General features: G+C 45.9%; 1 protein-coding gene across 1 annotated transcript; it reads right to left on the bottom strand.

The window, feature by feature from the left end:
* Positions 1-107: 107 nt before the first annotated feature.
* On the bottom strand, positions 108-13304 carry lamc2 (laminin, gamma 2). The gene is made up of 21 exons (XM_080861821.1): positions 13133-13304; positions 9047-9223; positions 8489-8606; positions 7947-8068; positions 7707-7838; positions 7419-7608; positions 6108-6220; positions 5593-5985; positions 5240-5473; positions 4416-4552; positions 4012-4168; positions 3402-3607; positions 3115-3194; positions 2877-3014; positions 2565-2709; positions 2327-2476; positions 2046-2160; positions 1748-1944; positions 1393-1551; positions 1195-1294; positions 108-921 (listed from the first exon to the last, which is right to left on the bottom strand). Exons 1-21 carry the CDS (start codon positions 13206-13208, stop codon positions 668-670), a joined length of 3393 nt encoding a protein of 1130 aa, XP_080717947.1. The 5' UTR covers positions 13209-13304; the 3' UTR covers positions 108-667.
* Between the last annotated feature and the right edge of the window lie 1121 nt (positions 13305-14425).

The raw sequence follows: 14425 nt of genomic DNA, 5'->3' as shown, positions 1-14425 counted from the left end.
TCCTGCTCGTCTTCAGCGTCCGGTCTGTTGCGTCGGATGTTTGACCCACACACAGAAATACCAGTTACATGAATCTAAGAAGTGATGAATAATGAAGTGAAACATGGTTTAAATGTCAGAACTTTTATCTTTTATTTTCATATAAATATTCTTGGTGGTCAGACTCGGTAGAACAAAAACACTGAATGCATGAAGGTTTAAAAACGATGGTGTATGTACAGTTATAAATACTCTAACATATATTCACAGAATGCAAACACACAGAATATATTTTTATAAAAACAGCAGATACTCCCCGCTGAGCGTAGAAGGAAACAGCAGTGCATTAATCTGCTCCAAAAGATCCTTTTACTAAAAACTGAATGATTTAGACAAAATCATTCAATAGAGAAAAATAATGTGTAAGGAGCACATGTCTTATGCCTACGTGATGAGTTTAAGGTGTCGTACAGTTTAGATTTAGGGACAAATGAATGAAAACATCGGAGGTGATTTGTCTTTAAATTTTAAAAAGCAAGATTCAAACTCAGAGGTTTAGAAACGAGTTAGCACGTTAGATACGGATTCTAAATAATTCAATATTTTTATGTATTACAGACAAAAAGAAGGTTGTCAGTAGTTGAAAAGTGCAAAAACACAAAGTGATGGCAGTAAGTCAGGTCACGCTTTAGGCCTCCTCGATGGGTGGGCTGTTGTAGCAGCCGTTGGGGATGGATGCCAGGATCTCCCTGAGGTTAGCGATGTCTGCCAGGATGGTGTCGATGTCGCGGTTGATCGAGTTGAGCTGGCGCATGTGCGCGGCCTCCTGCTCCTCCATGTTTCTGAGTCGGGGGCTCAGATTGCCCTCCACAGCTTTCTTAGCACCAGCCAACGAGTCCTCCAGCTGCTTCACCTTCTTTAAATCCACAGCACTGGACTGGTCTGAGAAAAGAGAGTAGACGCGGTGAGGAAGCAGCTCGTGCTGCCTCAGAAGGGCACTCAGGCCTTTCTGGAGATTGTGAAGCTGACCCCGTTAAAAAGCAACGTCTCCAGGAAAAGAAATCTCCAACAGTTGATTCTGTTTCCCACAAACGCTACGTCCAGATGAACAGAATCAACTTTTGGAGATAAAAAGCAACGCGTTGCAACTTCATAAATAAAACAGGACTTCAGGTTAAACTCCCAAAGTGTGAGTCAGATAAAAAGTGTACGTACTGGTTTTAGCCAGCAGACCCTGGACCTCTCGCAGAGTTTTCTGCACTTCCTCGCTGACCAGCCTGGCGTTGTTGTAAGCTCCACCCGCTCCCAAAGACGCCTGCAGGGGAAACATTTACATCTTTAACCCCGTGTCCATCGTTTTATACGAGTGCGTCTGTGCGTCTGTGACAGGTTACTTCAGTGTGGTCAGTTTACCTCCTGGGCGTCAGCATGCAGGTTTTCAGCTTTCTCCAGCTCGGAGGCCAGATCTCCAACAACGCCTCCCGCCGTTGTTTTCAGGTTAGTCGCCTCTCTGTTCAGTTTGGTAGCTTCTTCCAGTATATTGTCATGAGCCGGCAAAGATGCAAATTCTCCCTGAAGGGTAAAGACAAAAGTCTCCGTTCAACTTAAAAAATAACCAATCAAACACATTTGTTTAAAGAAATTTCACAGAGTCAATTCTACAGCTGCTTTCTTCAACAAACGTAAACTTGTCCCTGACGTCTCGCCTGTTTTATCATTTCCAACATAAAGAATGCGTCATAAAGTAACGCCACAGTATTCATGCTACCTCCAGACCAGTGACCACGTCCCCGAGCTTGTTGATGTTTTCCAGGGCGTTATCATAACTGTCCTGAACATCTCCCAGGATGGACAGCGTTGCATTATTATTGCCAGCAGCCTGCTGGATGGTGGTCTTGATGTCAGGCAGACGCTTGATGGCAGCGTCTGCCTTTGTTTTGCTGCCTGCGATCTGCTGGTCGAAGCCTGAGAAGAAAGAAGAGTGGCATCAGCCTGCCGCTAGAGTTATGGTGGTGAGTGCCGCCCCATCGCTCGGTGAGTGCCGCCCCATCGCTCGGTGAGCCTACCTTTCAGGGTTTTCAGGGCATCTTCTAGCTCATCACTTTTGCTGTTGATGAGTTTGATGGCTCCTTCGGTGTCAGCTTTGGCAACATTGACTCTGTCCACGAGGCCGTTGTACTCCTGCAGCGAGGGATTGAGAACAGAGGTGTTGATTGTTAAAACGTCCAACGTTACAGCAGAAATAAACATGTTTACTGATACTCAAACGATTTTGGTCATTTAGCCATTTCCTCCTTTAACTGGACATCTCCTGCTCACCAGAGGTGAATCTGTGACACTTTCGTACCTGCTGGGCAGCTTTGCCGTTGGCCAGCAGGTCCTCAGCGACAGCCTTGTCTCTCAGTATGTCTTGCTGCAGCGCATCAATGCCTGCGAGGTTCTCATCCATCGCCTCTGTCACTCCATCCACCCTGGAACGCATCGCATCAGTCGCCCCCTGTGCATCATGGGAGAACAAAGGAGGTTAGAGACACTGAACAAGTAGATGATAATAAAAAGAAGAATCTGTCCTCTCCAGCCATTACCTGCAGAGATGGGGGGAGGTTTTGCTCCATGTTGGCGATGTCTTTCAACATGCCGTCCGCCATTTTGCTCTCCTCTATGGCATCGCTGCTTAGACGTTTGGCTTGGTTCTCAAAACCCTTCACCTGAGCTGAAGTCTGTTCATACCTGGACACACACAGGTGGCTCCAGTTTAGTCTTTAGGCACCGGGTTTAGATTCTGCTGTCATTAACAAATCTGAAGCGTTGACATGCAAAGTGCACGTAAATCAACAAAGTGGTTGATTCAGAGTCTAAAAGAGTCTTTGTCTCTGAAGCTCAGAGGAGATACTTACATGGTTTTCAGGTCTCCAATCAGCTCTTTCACTTTGTTCTCTCTGTTCATGAGGTTTCTGACCAGAGTCAGACTCTGCTGCGAGTCTCTCAGAGCCTTGTTAGCGTTTCTTTCCACAGCGTCTGCGAACGTCTGATGACTGGAAGGCAAAGGCGTCGGCGTTAGAGACGGTGGGTAACATGGACCGGTCTGCGTGGTAGCCAAAAAACGTCTTACTGATTTGTGAAATCAGCACTTACTTGTTAGCCAGGTTGGTAGCCGTCGTCACCAGCGAAGACAGGTCGTTTGAACCCAGCGGAGAGTCGCTCTGAGGTACATCCTGAAAAATAAACAGAGGTTAGACAAGAAAACATCGTTGCCAATTTGTCAGCTTCTGTTTTCCCAAAATTTCTTGTCTTCTCTAAACCTTTGCCTGTTGCCTCTAAATACACGCACACCCAAATACAACACAACCCCTCTAAAATAAAATAATGATTCTGTCAAACACGACGTGTTCATCTCTGCGTCTGTCAGCGTGGAGCCTTACAGCGAACTCGAGGTCAGATTTGGCCTTCTCCAGCTGGACTTTCATCTCCTCGATCAGCTTCTGGACCTCCCCCACCTTCGTCTTGTACGTCTGTTGCTGCAGTTTGATGTCAGCGGCTGCGTCCTTGATGTTTAGGAGATCCTCCTCCTCGTCCAGCTGCTGCTTGCTGATGAACGACAGGCGGTCCTGCAGCCTCTTCTCCACTTCTGTTACAGACAAACAATAAGAAATCGACTTTATTTTAACCAATGAAACCTTCTCCAGTACATCTGCTATGGAAACCTGAGCGAAACCATTCGGCTGCAGGTCTACTAAGTTCTTCTAAAAACTGCAAGTTCACTTAACCAAGTTATTGAGTAAAAATTTCTTATTAAAGCTTTTACAATGTGGATTTTTATTTTTACCAACTGTAACTGTAACAAACAGCAGCTGACTGATCACTTATAAACATAGGAATTAGTACATTTTCCCATTATACTCACATATTTTACTTTTAACATACAAGAAGTCACAACATGTTCAGCAGTCACAGGTTTAGTTTAGTGTTTGGCAAATTGGTACTGGGTCCTAAAAGCCTTCCGGTGATGGCACAGATAACATGCTGTCTTACTTGTGAGTTGCTTGGCGTCTTCCATCATGTCGTCCACCTGCTCCATAGCATCTGTCAGAGCGGCCTCTATCTCCTTGTTATTAGCTGGTTTCAATCCTCCGTCCGTGTCAGAGAACAAAGACTCCAGGTCCCTCAGTTTGGCAGCATAAGCAGCCATCTGAGCCAAAAGGAATACGTTTAGATGCCACAGTGTCTTAATAAGCAGATGAAACTTCAGAGTTTCTATAGGGTGATATTGTGATAATATTGTTTTATTATGATGATCATAAACTGCAAATGTAATATCTCAAAGCCTCAGGTGGTATGATATGGAAAATATAGCATCCACACAGCAGGGGGCGCTCTGTAAAATAAACGTAACACTTTCTGTGTATGACAGCAGGCGCCTGTTACAGGTACCCCACCTTTGCTTTGATGGGGGTGAAACAGGCGGGGCAGCTGGATCGTTGGCACCTCAGACCCTCGAAGCCCGGTCTGCACCGACACTGCCCGGAAGCATCGCATTGATCAAACTCCGAGCGCTGGACGTCACAGTTACACGCTGACGGGAAAACAGGAAAAGATGTTACTGCTGGATCACATCTGGGAAAACCGTCACAGCACAAAAAGTGTAATTAAAAGGTGCACCAGCAGGGGGCAGCATTCCACCTGTGGGGGTGTTGAGAAGTTTCCAGATGTGGGCCAATGTTTTGTGCTTTAAAGGTCTTTGAAACTTTAATATAAACTAGCTTTGCTCAAATTAATGATCATGTTGTTTTTTAAACTTGGTTCAAATTTAAATTCAATTTTCACTTCACTGTTTTCTGTAACTGATGCTTATTCTGCATATTCATTAAGTAAATGATCAATACAGCACCAAAGAAAAACAAGATTGAGCTTAGTGTTGATCAGCTGATACACTTTAACACATCGAGGTAACCGCAGCCATGTTTAAGCTGTTTTAGCTGCACACAGTTGCTGGGCAGCTGCATGCTGCTTTGCAACCCAACACCACCATCAAAAACCACAATTCTGATGATTTTCTTTGCTGTGAGCTTAAAAGATTATTAAACAGCTTCTCTCTGAGCAGCTCATGAAACTGAAACATGTCAGTTCTGTTTGTAAAAAACTGTTTTACTGCTTTCTGACATCTAAGATTCAATTTTACAGTAAAGAACACAAAGATTTCCCTGCAGATGAAACCCAGAGGTCTACATCAGAAACTCCTCTGACTGTGCGTCGTTCTTACGTTTGCAGGCGTCGGTGGGCTGCCTGTGGTAGAAACCTCTCACACAGTCCTCACAGTGCCGTCCCTTCGTGTTGTTCACGCACTTCAGGCATTCGCCGCTGTTGCGGTCGCAGCTTCCCAGCACTCTGACGTCGATGTGACCATTACAGTGGCAGGGTATGCAGGGACGCTGCACACCTCCGGTACCCAGGGGGTCGCCATAATAACCTTCCTGACAAACGTCACAGCGAGGACCTGAGGACAGAGACACACAGTCAGGTTAGAATATTCTAGAATTATTCAAATTCAACTAAAGACGTTTAAGAGCTGAAACAAAACATCAACTAAACATCATGTTGTTGATGTCGTCTCACCAGAGGTTCCTGATGGGCACCTCTCACAGCGAGGCTCCAGAGAACCAGGACCCAGTGAGCAGGACACGCCATCCGCGCAGGGACACCTCACGCAGGTCTCCGGCCGCCTCGGGTCTCTGTAGAAGCCCTGGGAACAGCTCTGATCTGCGGGCGTCTCATCGGCAGAGTAACAGTCTCCAGTTTGCGGGTCACAGCTGCCTCCTCTGCAGCTGCAGGGCTCACAGGGGCTGAAGGCTCCATCTGCGGGGTCTCTGCGTTTGAAACCGGGCGCACACCGCTGACAGAACTCGCCCTCATGACCCGGCGGGCAGCTGCAGGTGTGCACCCAGCGGGCCGGGACGCCGTCTCCACGCTGCGCAGTCACCAGCTGCACGCTATCGAGGTAGCCACGTCCTGAAAAAAGAAACAACAGCTCATGAAACTGTGTGCGAGAGCCGCTCATCCTTCACTCTTTGTTGTTCTTTTCTTGGATTTTATCTCTTTCTTCTCTGTGGAAGAGAAGGAAAAGGGCTCACCGGTGTCTCCAAACGTGGCTCGGATCTTGATGGCTGTGAGGTTCTGCAGGAGCGTCTGGAACTGCAGGGCGGAGAGCTGAGGCCTCCACTTGCTGCCGGGCCGCTCGTCCAGTCTGTTCAGAAAAAGACAGAAGTTCAAACAATGTTTCAGGAAGACGACGTCTTCTCCCTGCACTGTCCTTCAACATGGAAGCTCATGAACCTCCGAGAAAACAGGAATCATTTTGATGTGTTTCTTCTTATTGCTTTGCTAATATTTGGACTGCAAGTGACTTCTTGACTAAATCAATCCAGATGTGTAGCCAGATGTGCAAACAAGAAAGAATTTGGTATCACGATGACATTAAATCTCATTAAATGTATCAGAGTCTGAGAGAAATTCTGATTCGGCTCATTGCATTCAGCTCCGAAGGTCCATCATAGTTTCACCCACGTGTGCATGAGAAGAGAGGCATGAAGAACATCTGCAGGTCAGACTCCACGTTTATTGGAGCAGTGTTGTTCCACCCACTTTCTCCACATCGCTCATGCAGTAAATCCCTCGTAAACACAGCCAGGTACTAACGGAGTGCCTGAGATTCTTGCTGCGTCTCTACTTGTTGTGATTAACAGCCTCGCCTCAGGAATGTTCACGCCTCAGAGAAGCCTGGCTGTCTGAAACTTTGATAGCTGGGCTGGAAACGTTTTCACATTCCTGCTGGACAAATGATGTCACACAGAGATGCCAGTCACAGTGTAAGTGGGAGCTATTCTGCCTCATCAAAACACGACACCTGATATTTCAGGCCAGTGTTCTCAAACTGCAGAGCTGCTGCAGGCGGCTGGAACAATGCATTAAAGTTCAATGACTTTCACTAACATTCATTTATAGCAGAAACTGAGGAGAAAGCAGCAGTGACAGTCCCACTAATGCCCACCAGGGGCTCCAGCAGTGAGTCCCCACAGACTCCCATCCATCCATTCGCTTCCGCTTATCCTTTTCAGGGTCGCTGGGGGCGCTGGAGCCTATCCCAGCTGTCATAGGGCGAGAGGCGGGGTACACCCTGGACAGGTCGCAGGGCTCCCACAGACTCCCGTGGGAGTTAAGACTTAAGTTTTAAAGTTTGCATTATTGTGGGCGTGGCCTCTTTGACTGACAGGTGGATGGTGACACAGGTGGCTGTAGCTGCTAGCTGGACCTCTGAGCCTTTTTACTCCAATTATCTGACCAATAATAACACCCGACCAATCAAATCTGTTCTCCACGTCATGTTTAGCGCTTCAGACAAAACCATCAAACTTTCAGCGACTTCACACCGTGGATTTTCTGACCTGAAGCTGTAGGTGATCTTCTGACCACAGGGGACCACAGATCGCAGGTCACCCAGAGAGGCAGCGACTCTTAAGCCGCCACCTTCCAGGATCACGTCGTTGACGGACGGGTATCGGACGCCGCGGTCCAAACGCAGCGAGAAGGAGAGGTTCTGGCCGTAACTCAGCAGCTGGTTCCCGAGGTAAGAGTCTGTGAGAAAGGAGAACATCAGTCATGACAGGAATGAAAAGAAAGACAAAGAAGTGTGGGTGGGGCTATGCTGTTAGAAGAGGTGGGGCTTGACTCACCTGGGGCATACAGGTAAACCGGCAGGCTGTTTTTGGAGATCACCTCCACGTCCTGGTGTTTCGGTGACCAGCGGAAGTGAGTATCGGCTGGAGTCTCACCTTGCATCGTCCCCACCTTCCAGTCCTCCACACCTGAAGCACACCAGAGTCTGTCACCTCACTTATTGTGCACTTTTACTTTGAAATGTAGGAAATGTTAGGGTTCTTTTATTATGAAGGTAACGAAGGAGAAAGGTTTACCGGTGGTGAAGGTGGAGGTGATTTTGTGGACCGAGTAACCGGATCGTGCTGAACATCGGCTGCTGTGGCCGTAACAGAAACACGGCAGAGTCAGACTCTCAGATTCCTGCCTGGGCTGACGGCTGAAAACGCAAGAAACAACAGGAAGTGAGCCATGTACTATCAAAATAAGACAGGAGAATATTTCTGTGAACTAAAAACTGAAAAATAATGCAAAGAAGGCTGTGGAAGAAGTGGGCTGTTTAAAACTGCTCAGATGTGTTTGTATTCATCTGAAGCACATAAAGTACTTAAAGCTACTTAAAAACCTGTAATGGAAAGATGGAAGCCAAGCACTGAAATCAATAGAAAAGAGCTGTGGGCTGAAGTTAAGGACTGAAAACTGTAAAGTGACTGAAGACAGAATTCAATGTAAACATTTTTTAACTGCAGTTACAAAACCATTCATCAAATAAAAGACACCAAATGTAAGCAATGACATGCATTAAAGTGCACTGAAGGTGTTGAGAATTGAAGCATATGAGGTAACATTTGTCTCTCACCTTTGGGGGCAGCCGTCAGCTCCGATTGGTCCGTTGGGGCAGCGGTCACATTTGTCTCCTGTGACGCCTTCTTTACAGCTGCAGCGCCCCGTGCTGTCACATGACTTGCTGACAGAACCTGAGGAAAAACAAGCCCGGGCAGAACAACTCAAGTAAACGATGACATCGGTTCGTCGTCAGCCCCAAGTGGCTATTAAAGGAACTGCAGCTTCATTTTTCCACAGCAATGAGTTAACACATTGAAGCAAAAACGTTCAGCCTCTCATGTTTGGAAACTGTGTTTTATGAGACCGGGAAAGTAAATGTGTCGCCTCTAAAGACGTGCCAGGAACACAGAAAGGTTCAGACAGTTTTGATGAGACATGTTTGAGGTGTAGTTTTCGTTTCCAATAAAAACATAATGAACTTACAGGATATGTGGAGGATTGTATCGATCTGATCTGGTGCCAGCGTTGGTACTGATACTATGGATACTTGAATTGATCCTCCCACCTCTGCTCTCTGGTTTGTACGTCTAACATTTTCCACACATAAGGGTTTTGTGAGACTTGCACTCACCTGTAGGGTTGCAGCGGCAGGGCGAGCAGCTCTGTCCCGCCCCCTGCAGGTAGAAGCCATCCTTGCAGCGCTCGCAGTTGCGGCCTTCCGTGTTTCCCTGACAGTCGACGCAGTGCAAACCCAACGCGTCGTGCAGGCAGTACTGAGATCTCCCATTGCACTCACAACGCATTATCGCTGCATGAGAAAGTAAGAGGTCAAAGGTCAAGTTTATTTTGATTTCTTTTAAATGATTTTTTGTACAATAACTGTTTGTAGATGCACTTCCATGTATTTTTGTGGCTTCACAGGTGTTGGACTGGTGCTTTTCCAGTCTGACCACAGGAAGTGCTTGCATTATTGTGAGGACTGTGGGAGGAAGCTGGCTGTTTACATTTCAGTTGTGCACTTTCTTCTGTTCTCCACTTTCCCTCCAGCTTGCATGTGAATTACTTGTTTTGTTCGTATTGTGATGGTGAAAGAAAAGAAGGCACATCCACAAGCTTCCTGAGCTTTAATCTAACAAACAGCAGCATTAGAGATGTTTACAGAGTGTGAAGCGTTTCATATGGTTTGTGGTTTGTTCTGAAATCCCAGCAAGAGCCTGCACACAAATCATCACAATCTGACCAGCCCCGCCCAAAAAGCCAGCACCTCAGCCCCTTCTGTGTGCAGCGAGCTCACCGGGATCACGGCTCAGAAAAGCAGCCCTGAAAAGACTTGCACCCGCTCCTTTAAAGCTTTGATTGAAACTGAGGGAGAGTTAGGGGCAGGGATAGCTCAGTAGGTAAAGTGGTCGCCCCATGATCGGAAGGTCGGCGGTTCGAATCCACTTAACGGCTACCCTGAGGTACCCCTGAGCAAGGTACCGTCCCTACACACTGCTCCCCGGGCGCCTGCTTAGTGGGCTGCCCACTGCTTCACTGAGTGAATGGGTCAAATGCAGAGAAAAACAAGTAATTTCCCCATGGGGCTCAATAAAGTATCCATTATTATTATTATTTCAACAGGCTGCTGCTTGTTCCTGCTGTTGGCAGAGAGGGCCGATCTCCCCCGCAGTGAATGCAGCAACAGCAGTTTGTGGTAAACCAGAGCAATGATGAAAAAAGTGAATCACAAGGCAGCCTGCAGCCTGGTACAGAGAAACATTTCATGATTTTATTATTGCACCCTTTGCAGTGACCATCCTGGCAATGCAGCAGAAAGGGGACGACCACCAAACTGTTCTCATCCAGGAGGATATGATGTCACTGCAGCCACAGGATATGATGTCACTGCAGCTAATAAGCTGCCGCAGATCTTTTTCTGTGTGTTTTGGGTCTGTTTGGTGTTTGTGTGTTAAGCTGTGCCACTGAAGCATTATTGCATCAATATTTGCACAACACACGTGCGAACGTTCGCCCCTGACCGACATCAGGGCGATCGGGAGTCTGACCGACAGCTGGGATCAAGTTACAGAAACCAGGTTTACCAAGTGACCATGAAGGCCAGAGATTTCCCTCAAACTTCAACTCGGACTCGCAGACTATCTCCCGTGTGTCAGCGTCAATAAGCCACGCTTCTCTCTGTTGTTCTGCCAGGAGAATCCGAGCTGATGCAACTGTGGCACCAGCTGTTTACTCAGGTGAGGTGACCTCAGTCACAAACATCTCGAGCCGCTGGACTTAATCAGCATGAAGTTTGGAGGCAGAGGAAATGTTTCATGTCCCTGTGTTACTGTCCTGAGCTCAACGTGAACCTCACACAGCTGATGAGGAAAAACTCATTTTAAACAGGGTTTTGGGGTTTTTTGAAAGTGTGTTGAGAAAATATCCCCCAGTGATCGGTGGCAGAGGGCTGCCCCCTCCCAGGTTCTGTTGGACGTCTCCTCTTGTTCCTTCCCAGCGTCACCAAGTGCTGCTCATAGGGTGTGTCTGACTTTGGGGGTTTTCTTGAACACGTCCTGTCCTGGCAGGAACATTTTAACCTCACTGTGATGTTTTTTCTCCCCGTATGAATCTGAATACCTCGACAGTGACTGTAATCAATTTCTTCTTTGATGTAAGCGCTCAGAGGGAGGCTGAGGTGTGTTTGTCTGACTGTCAGATTCAGCAGACGTGAACTGCTCGTTCTCTACAGTTCAGAGTGCATCACACTGACTCACTCTCTTATAACACTTATTGTTCACCTGATTGCCTCCGGCAGCGGTGAGCTTAGGTGTTATGTCTCTCATCGGAAAGTTTCCAACTTGTGCGCCTCTAAATATTCAGCCTAAAGAAACATTTTCTCTCCAAAGGGAACGTGTTCACTGTTTCATAACTCTGCTTTCTTTTCTCCGGAGGAATGAAAAACAACAAAGACACACCTAGAGACGGTTCTTCTTACATCACAGTGTCAACTCCGAATCTGGTTTCATCTTTAATCTGAGGTTAATGCTTTAACAAATAAAAGACTAAAGCACCGTCTGTGCTGTGAGCACTGACTCATGTCATGATTCAGCTGATAAAACACTGCACATGTCAAACGTCTGCACTTGGTGATGCTTTTTTAAGCTTTGAACCAGTTTGTAGAAAAGTGCACTGCCTCCCACCTTTAAGTTGTTTTTTGGGGAATAATTTAACTGCGTTTTTGCTCCTGCGGGTGATGACGTGGTTTTCATCACCTTCATGATTTGACAGTCACTCGCAGTCTGTCCTGTATTGAGCACTGACTCAGCAGCAGTAAAGGCCAAACAGCCCAATATAATAAAAATAATCACTGCTTATCAATAAATCAGAAAATAAAGAGCTGCATGTATCTTGATGAACAATGCAGGTTTTACATTTCTCTCATTTTGGGTAAATAAAACGCCACAAAACGCAGTATTTTTACAGCAAAGCCGGTAAAACTGAGATATTTCCATGTTTCCTTAACCCGGCTACTTACTAACTATCTATCTATCTATCTATCTATCTATCTATCTATCTATCTATCTATCTATCTATCTATCTATCTATCTATCTATCTATCTATCTATCTATCTATCTATCTATCTATCTATCTATCTATCTATCTATCTATCTATCTATCTATCTATCGTCTCAGCGTATGAGGCTGGATTCTTTTCTTCAGCACATCAGTAAAAGTTCAGCAGATAATAATTTCTCTCCCTGAGGGGCAGGCGGTTCTCCTCTGACAGCTCAGGTTCTCGTGAGCCTCACCCATGGGTGTCTCCCTTTTTCCACCAGCTAGTCTTTGTTATCTTTTAAGACAAATTTGAAAAATGAAATGATCCTAATGAAAAGTTATAGAAAGCCTTCCTGTTCTGACTCGTCTGTGTGAACGGGTTTGTTAAGCTGCATGTTGTTGTTCTTTTACTTTCTTTAAACGTTTTATTTTGTCCTGAAGTCACAGCTTTATAGTCACAGCTTTATAGTCACAGCTTTATAGTCACAGCTTTCTCGTAATTTAAGGATCAGCCTTCGTGTCTATTTAAACTTCTTTAGTGAGATTTCTTAATTCAGCTGTTTGTGTCTTATTGTTAATCAAATCTGAGGAGCAGTTTACTTAAAATGATTCAGGAATCGTACTTCTGGGCTCTGCTGTGTTTCCTCTGACTCATCGATGAAGCCTTATCTGATCTGCAGCTGTCCCAGCAGCTTCGTGTCTGCACCGGCAGACTTTCAGACACGAGTGACATGAATATGAATAACTCACAGTCTTATCTCATATTATCTTCACACACTTCATTAATATCACAGCTGCCTCCCCTCTGTGATTTTCTTTGATTCCTTTGTTTGTGCGCTGAACACATTTTTCAATAATTAACAAAATCACCAGACTGAGCCTTTAAAACAAACATATTAAATCCACAGCAATAAATACTGTACTACCTCTGAAATCAGTATTTAATGATTATTGTTATTATAAAATGAGGATCAATACGTCGTTTTTTAACGTCCCATCTTACCGACCTATGTTTGTCGTCTTGATTTCATGACGTTGTTGTTGCCTCTCCTAAACATTACCACAGCTATTAGCAGGCTGAGCTCAGGTATGTTGGTTAGAGTTTAAAGAAGAGAGTTAAAGGATCTTAATGTCTTTCAGCATCTTGCTGATAGCAGTAACAGAAGAAGCCGAGCCACTTACAGTAGTATCTGTAGGTCGCCCGGACGGCGCAGACAGCAAACAGAAGCCCGCAGAGTGAAATCCATCCGTTCCTCATGTTGTGTGAATCCTGAAATCAGATCCGAAAGCTGCAGCTGATGGAAAAACTCCTGCACAGCTCCTCAGAGTGACGCTTTTTAACTCCTCTCCTGCTGCAGGTCCGTACACGCTGCACGTACAGGCCACACTTATTCACGTGTGATTCACAAAACACACACCGTCAGTCAGAGGATATGACGGCTCCAGTGTGTGTGTGTGTGTGTGTGTGTGTGTTGTAACAGTGTGAGCCGTTGTCCTGGAGCTTCACATTTGCATTTGTACAACACAAAGACGTCTCACAGGACGGAGAATTAAAAATCAGATTTCTGTGAATGAAGTGAATCTGCGCTCTGTTCCAGATGTGGAAAACATGACAGATGTTTCCTGAACGTGAACTCTGCATGCAGCTGCTGAGAGTTCAGATTAAACCAGCAACAGTGCAGAGGCTGACCATTCACAGCAGCAGTCATGTCAGAGGGTTTTACAATCTAATGTGTGGACCTTAGAGAAAACACAAAGCCCTGTGACTGACCTGTCCAGGTGTGCCCCACCTCGGCCTACTGCGGCTGGGATGGACCCTGACTGGCAGAAGCAGAAGAAAATAGACAGGTGGCGTCCCCCACGGCTCAGTTTTAGGCCCGGTTTATGTTTTTGATTTCACCAGTCAGCAATATTCCTGTTATCATTACATTTAACACTGCATTATTACATCGATCCTATAATTGTTATTATTAACTTTTAAATAACCAGGGAGTGAAACGCAGACACCAGCTTTAACCAGTGTTTCTTATTTTGGTTGATTCCTCTCTGGACTTTCTTTTATTTATTTCAAGGATCATTTATTGAATTTTGACCTTTAGTTTCTGAACTTAAAATAAATCGTTCCATTGTGCTTGGATTAATGCGCGTTTTACGGTATGTAGCGGAGGTGGCTGATATCCAGAAATCCTACCAGTGGCTGGACAAAGCTGGACTGAAAGACAGCACAGAGGCACTAATCATGGCAGCACAAGAACAAGCTCTGAGCACAAGATCCATAGAGGCTGGGGTCTATCACACCAGGCAAGACCCCAGGTGCAGGCTGTGTAAAGATGCCCCAGAGACAATCCAGCACATAACAGCAGGGTGCAAGATGCTAGCAGGCAAGGCATACATGGAACGCCATAACCAAGTGGCCGGCATAGTGTACAGGAACATCTGTGCCGAGTATAACCTGGAAGTCCCGAGGTCAAAATG

This window comes from Rhamphochromis sp. 'chilingali' (assembly GCF_963969265.1).
Source record: "Rhamphochromis sp. 'chilingali' genome assembly, chromosome: 16".
NCBI lineage: Eukaryota > Metazoa > Chordata > Actinopteri > Cichliformes > Cichlidae > Rhamphochromis > Rhamphochromis sp. 'chilingali'.
This window is presented reverse-complemented; position numbering and strand designations above follow the sequence as displayed.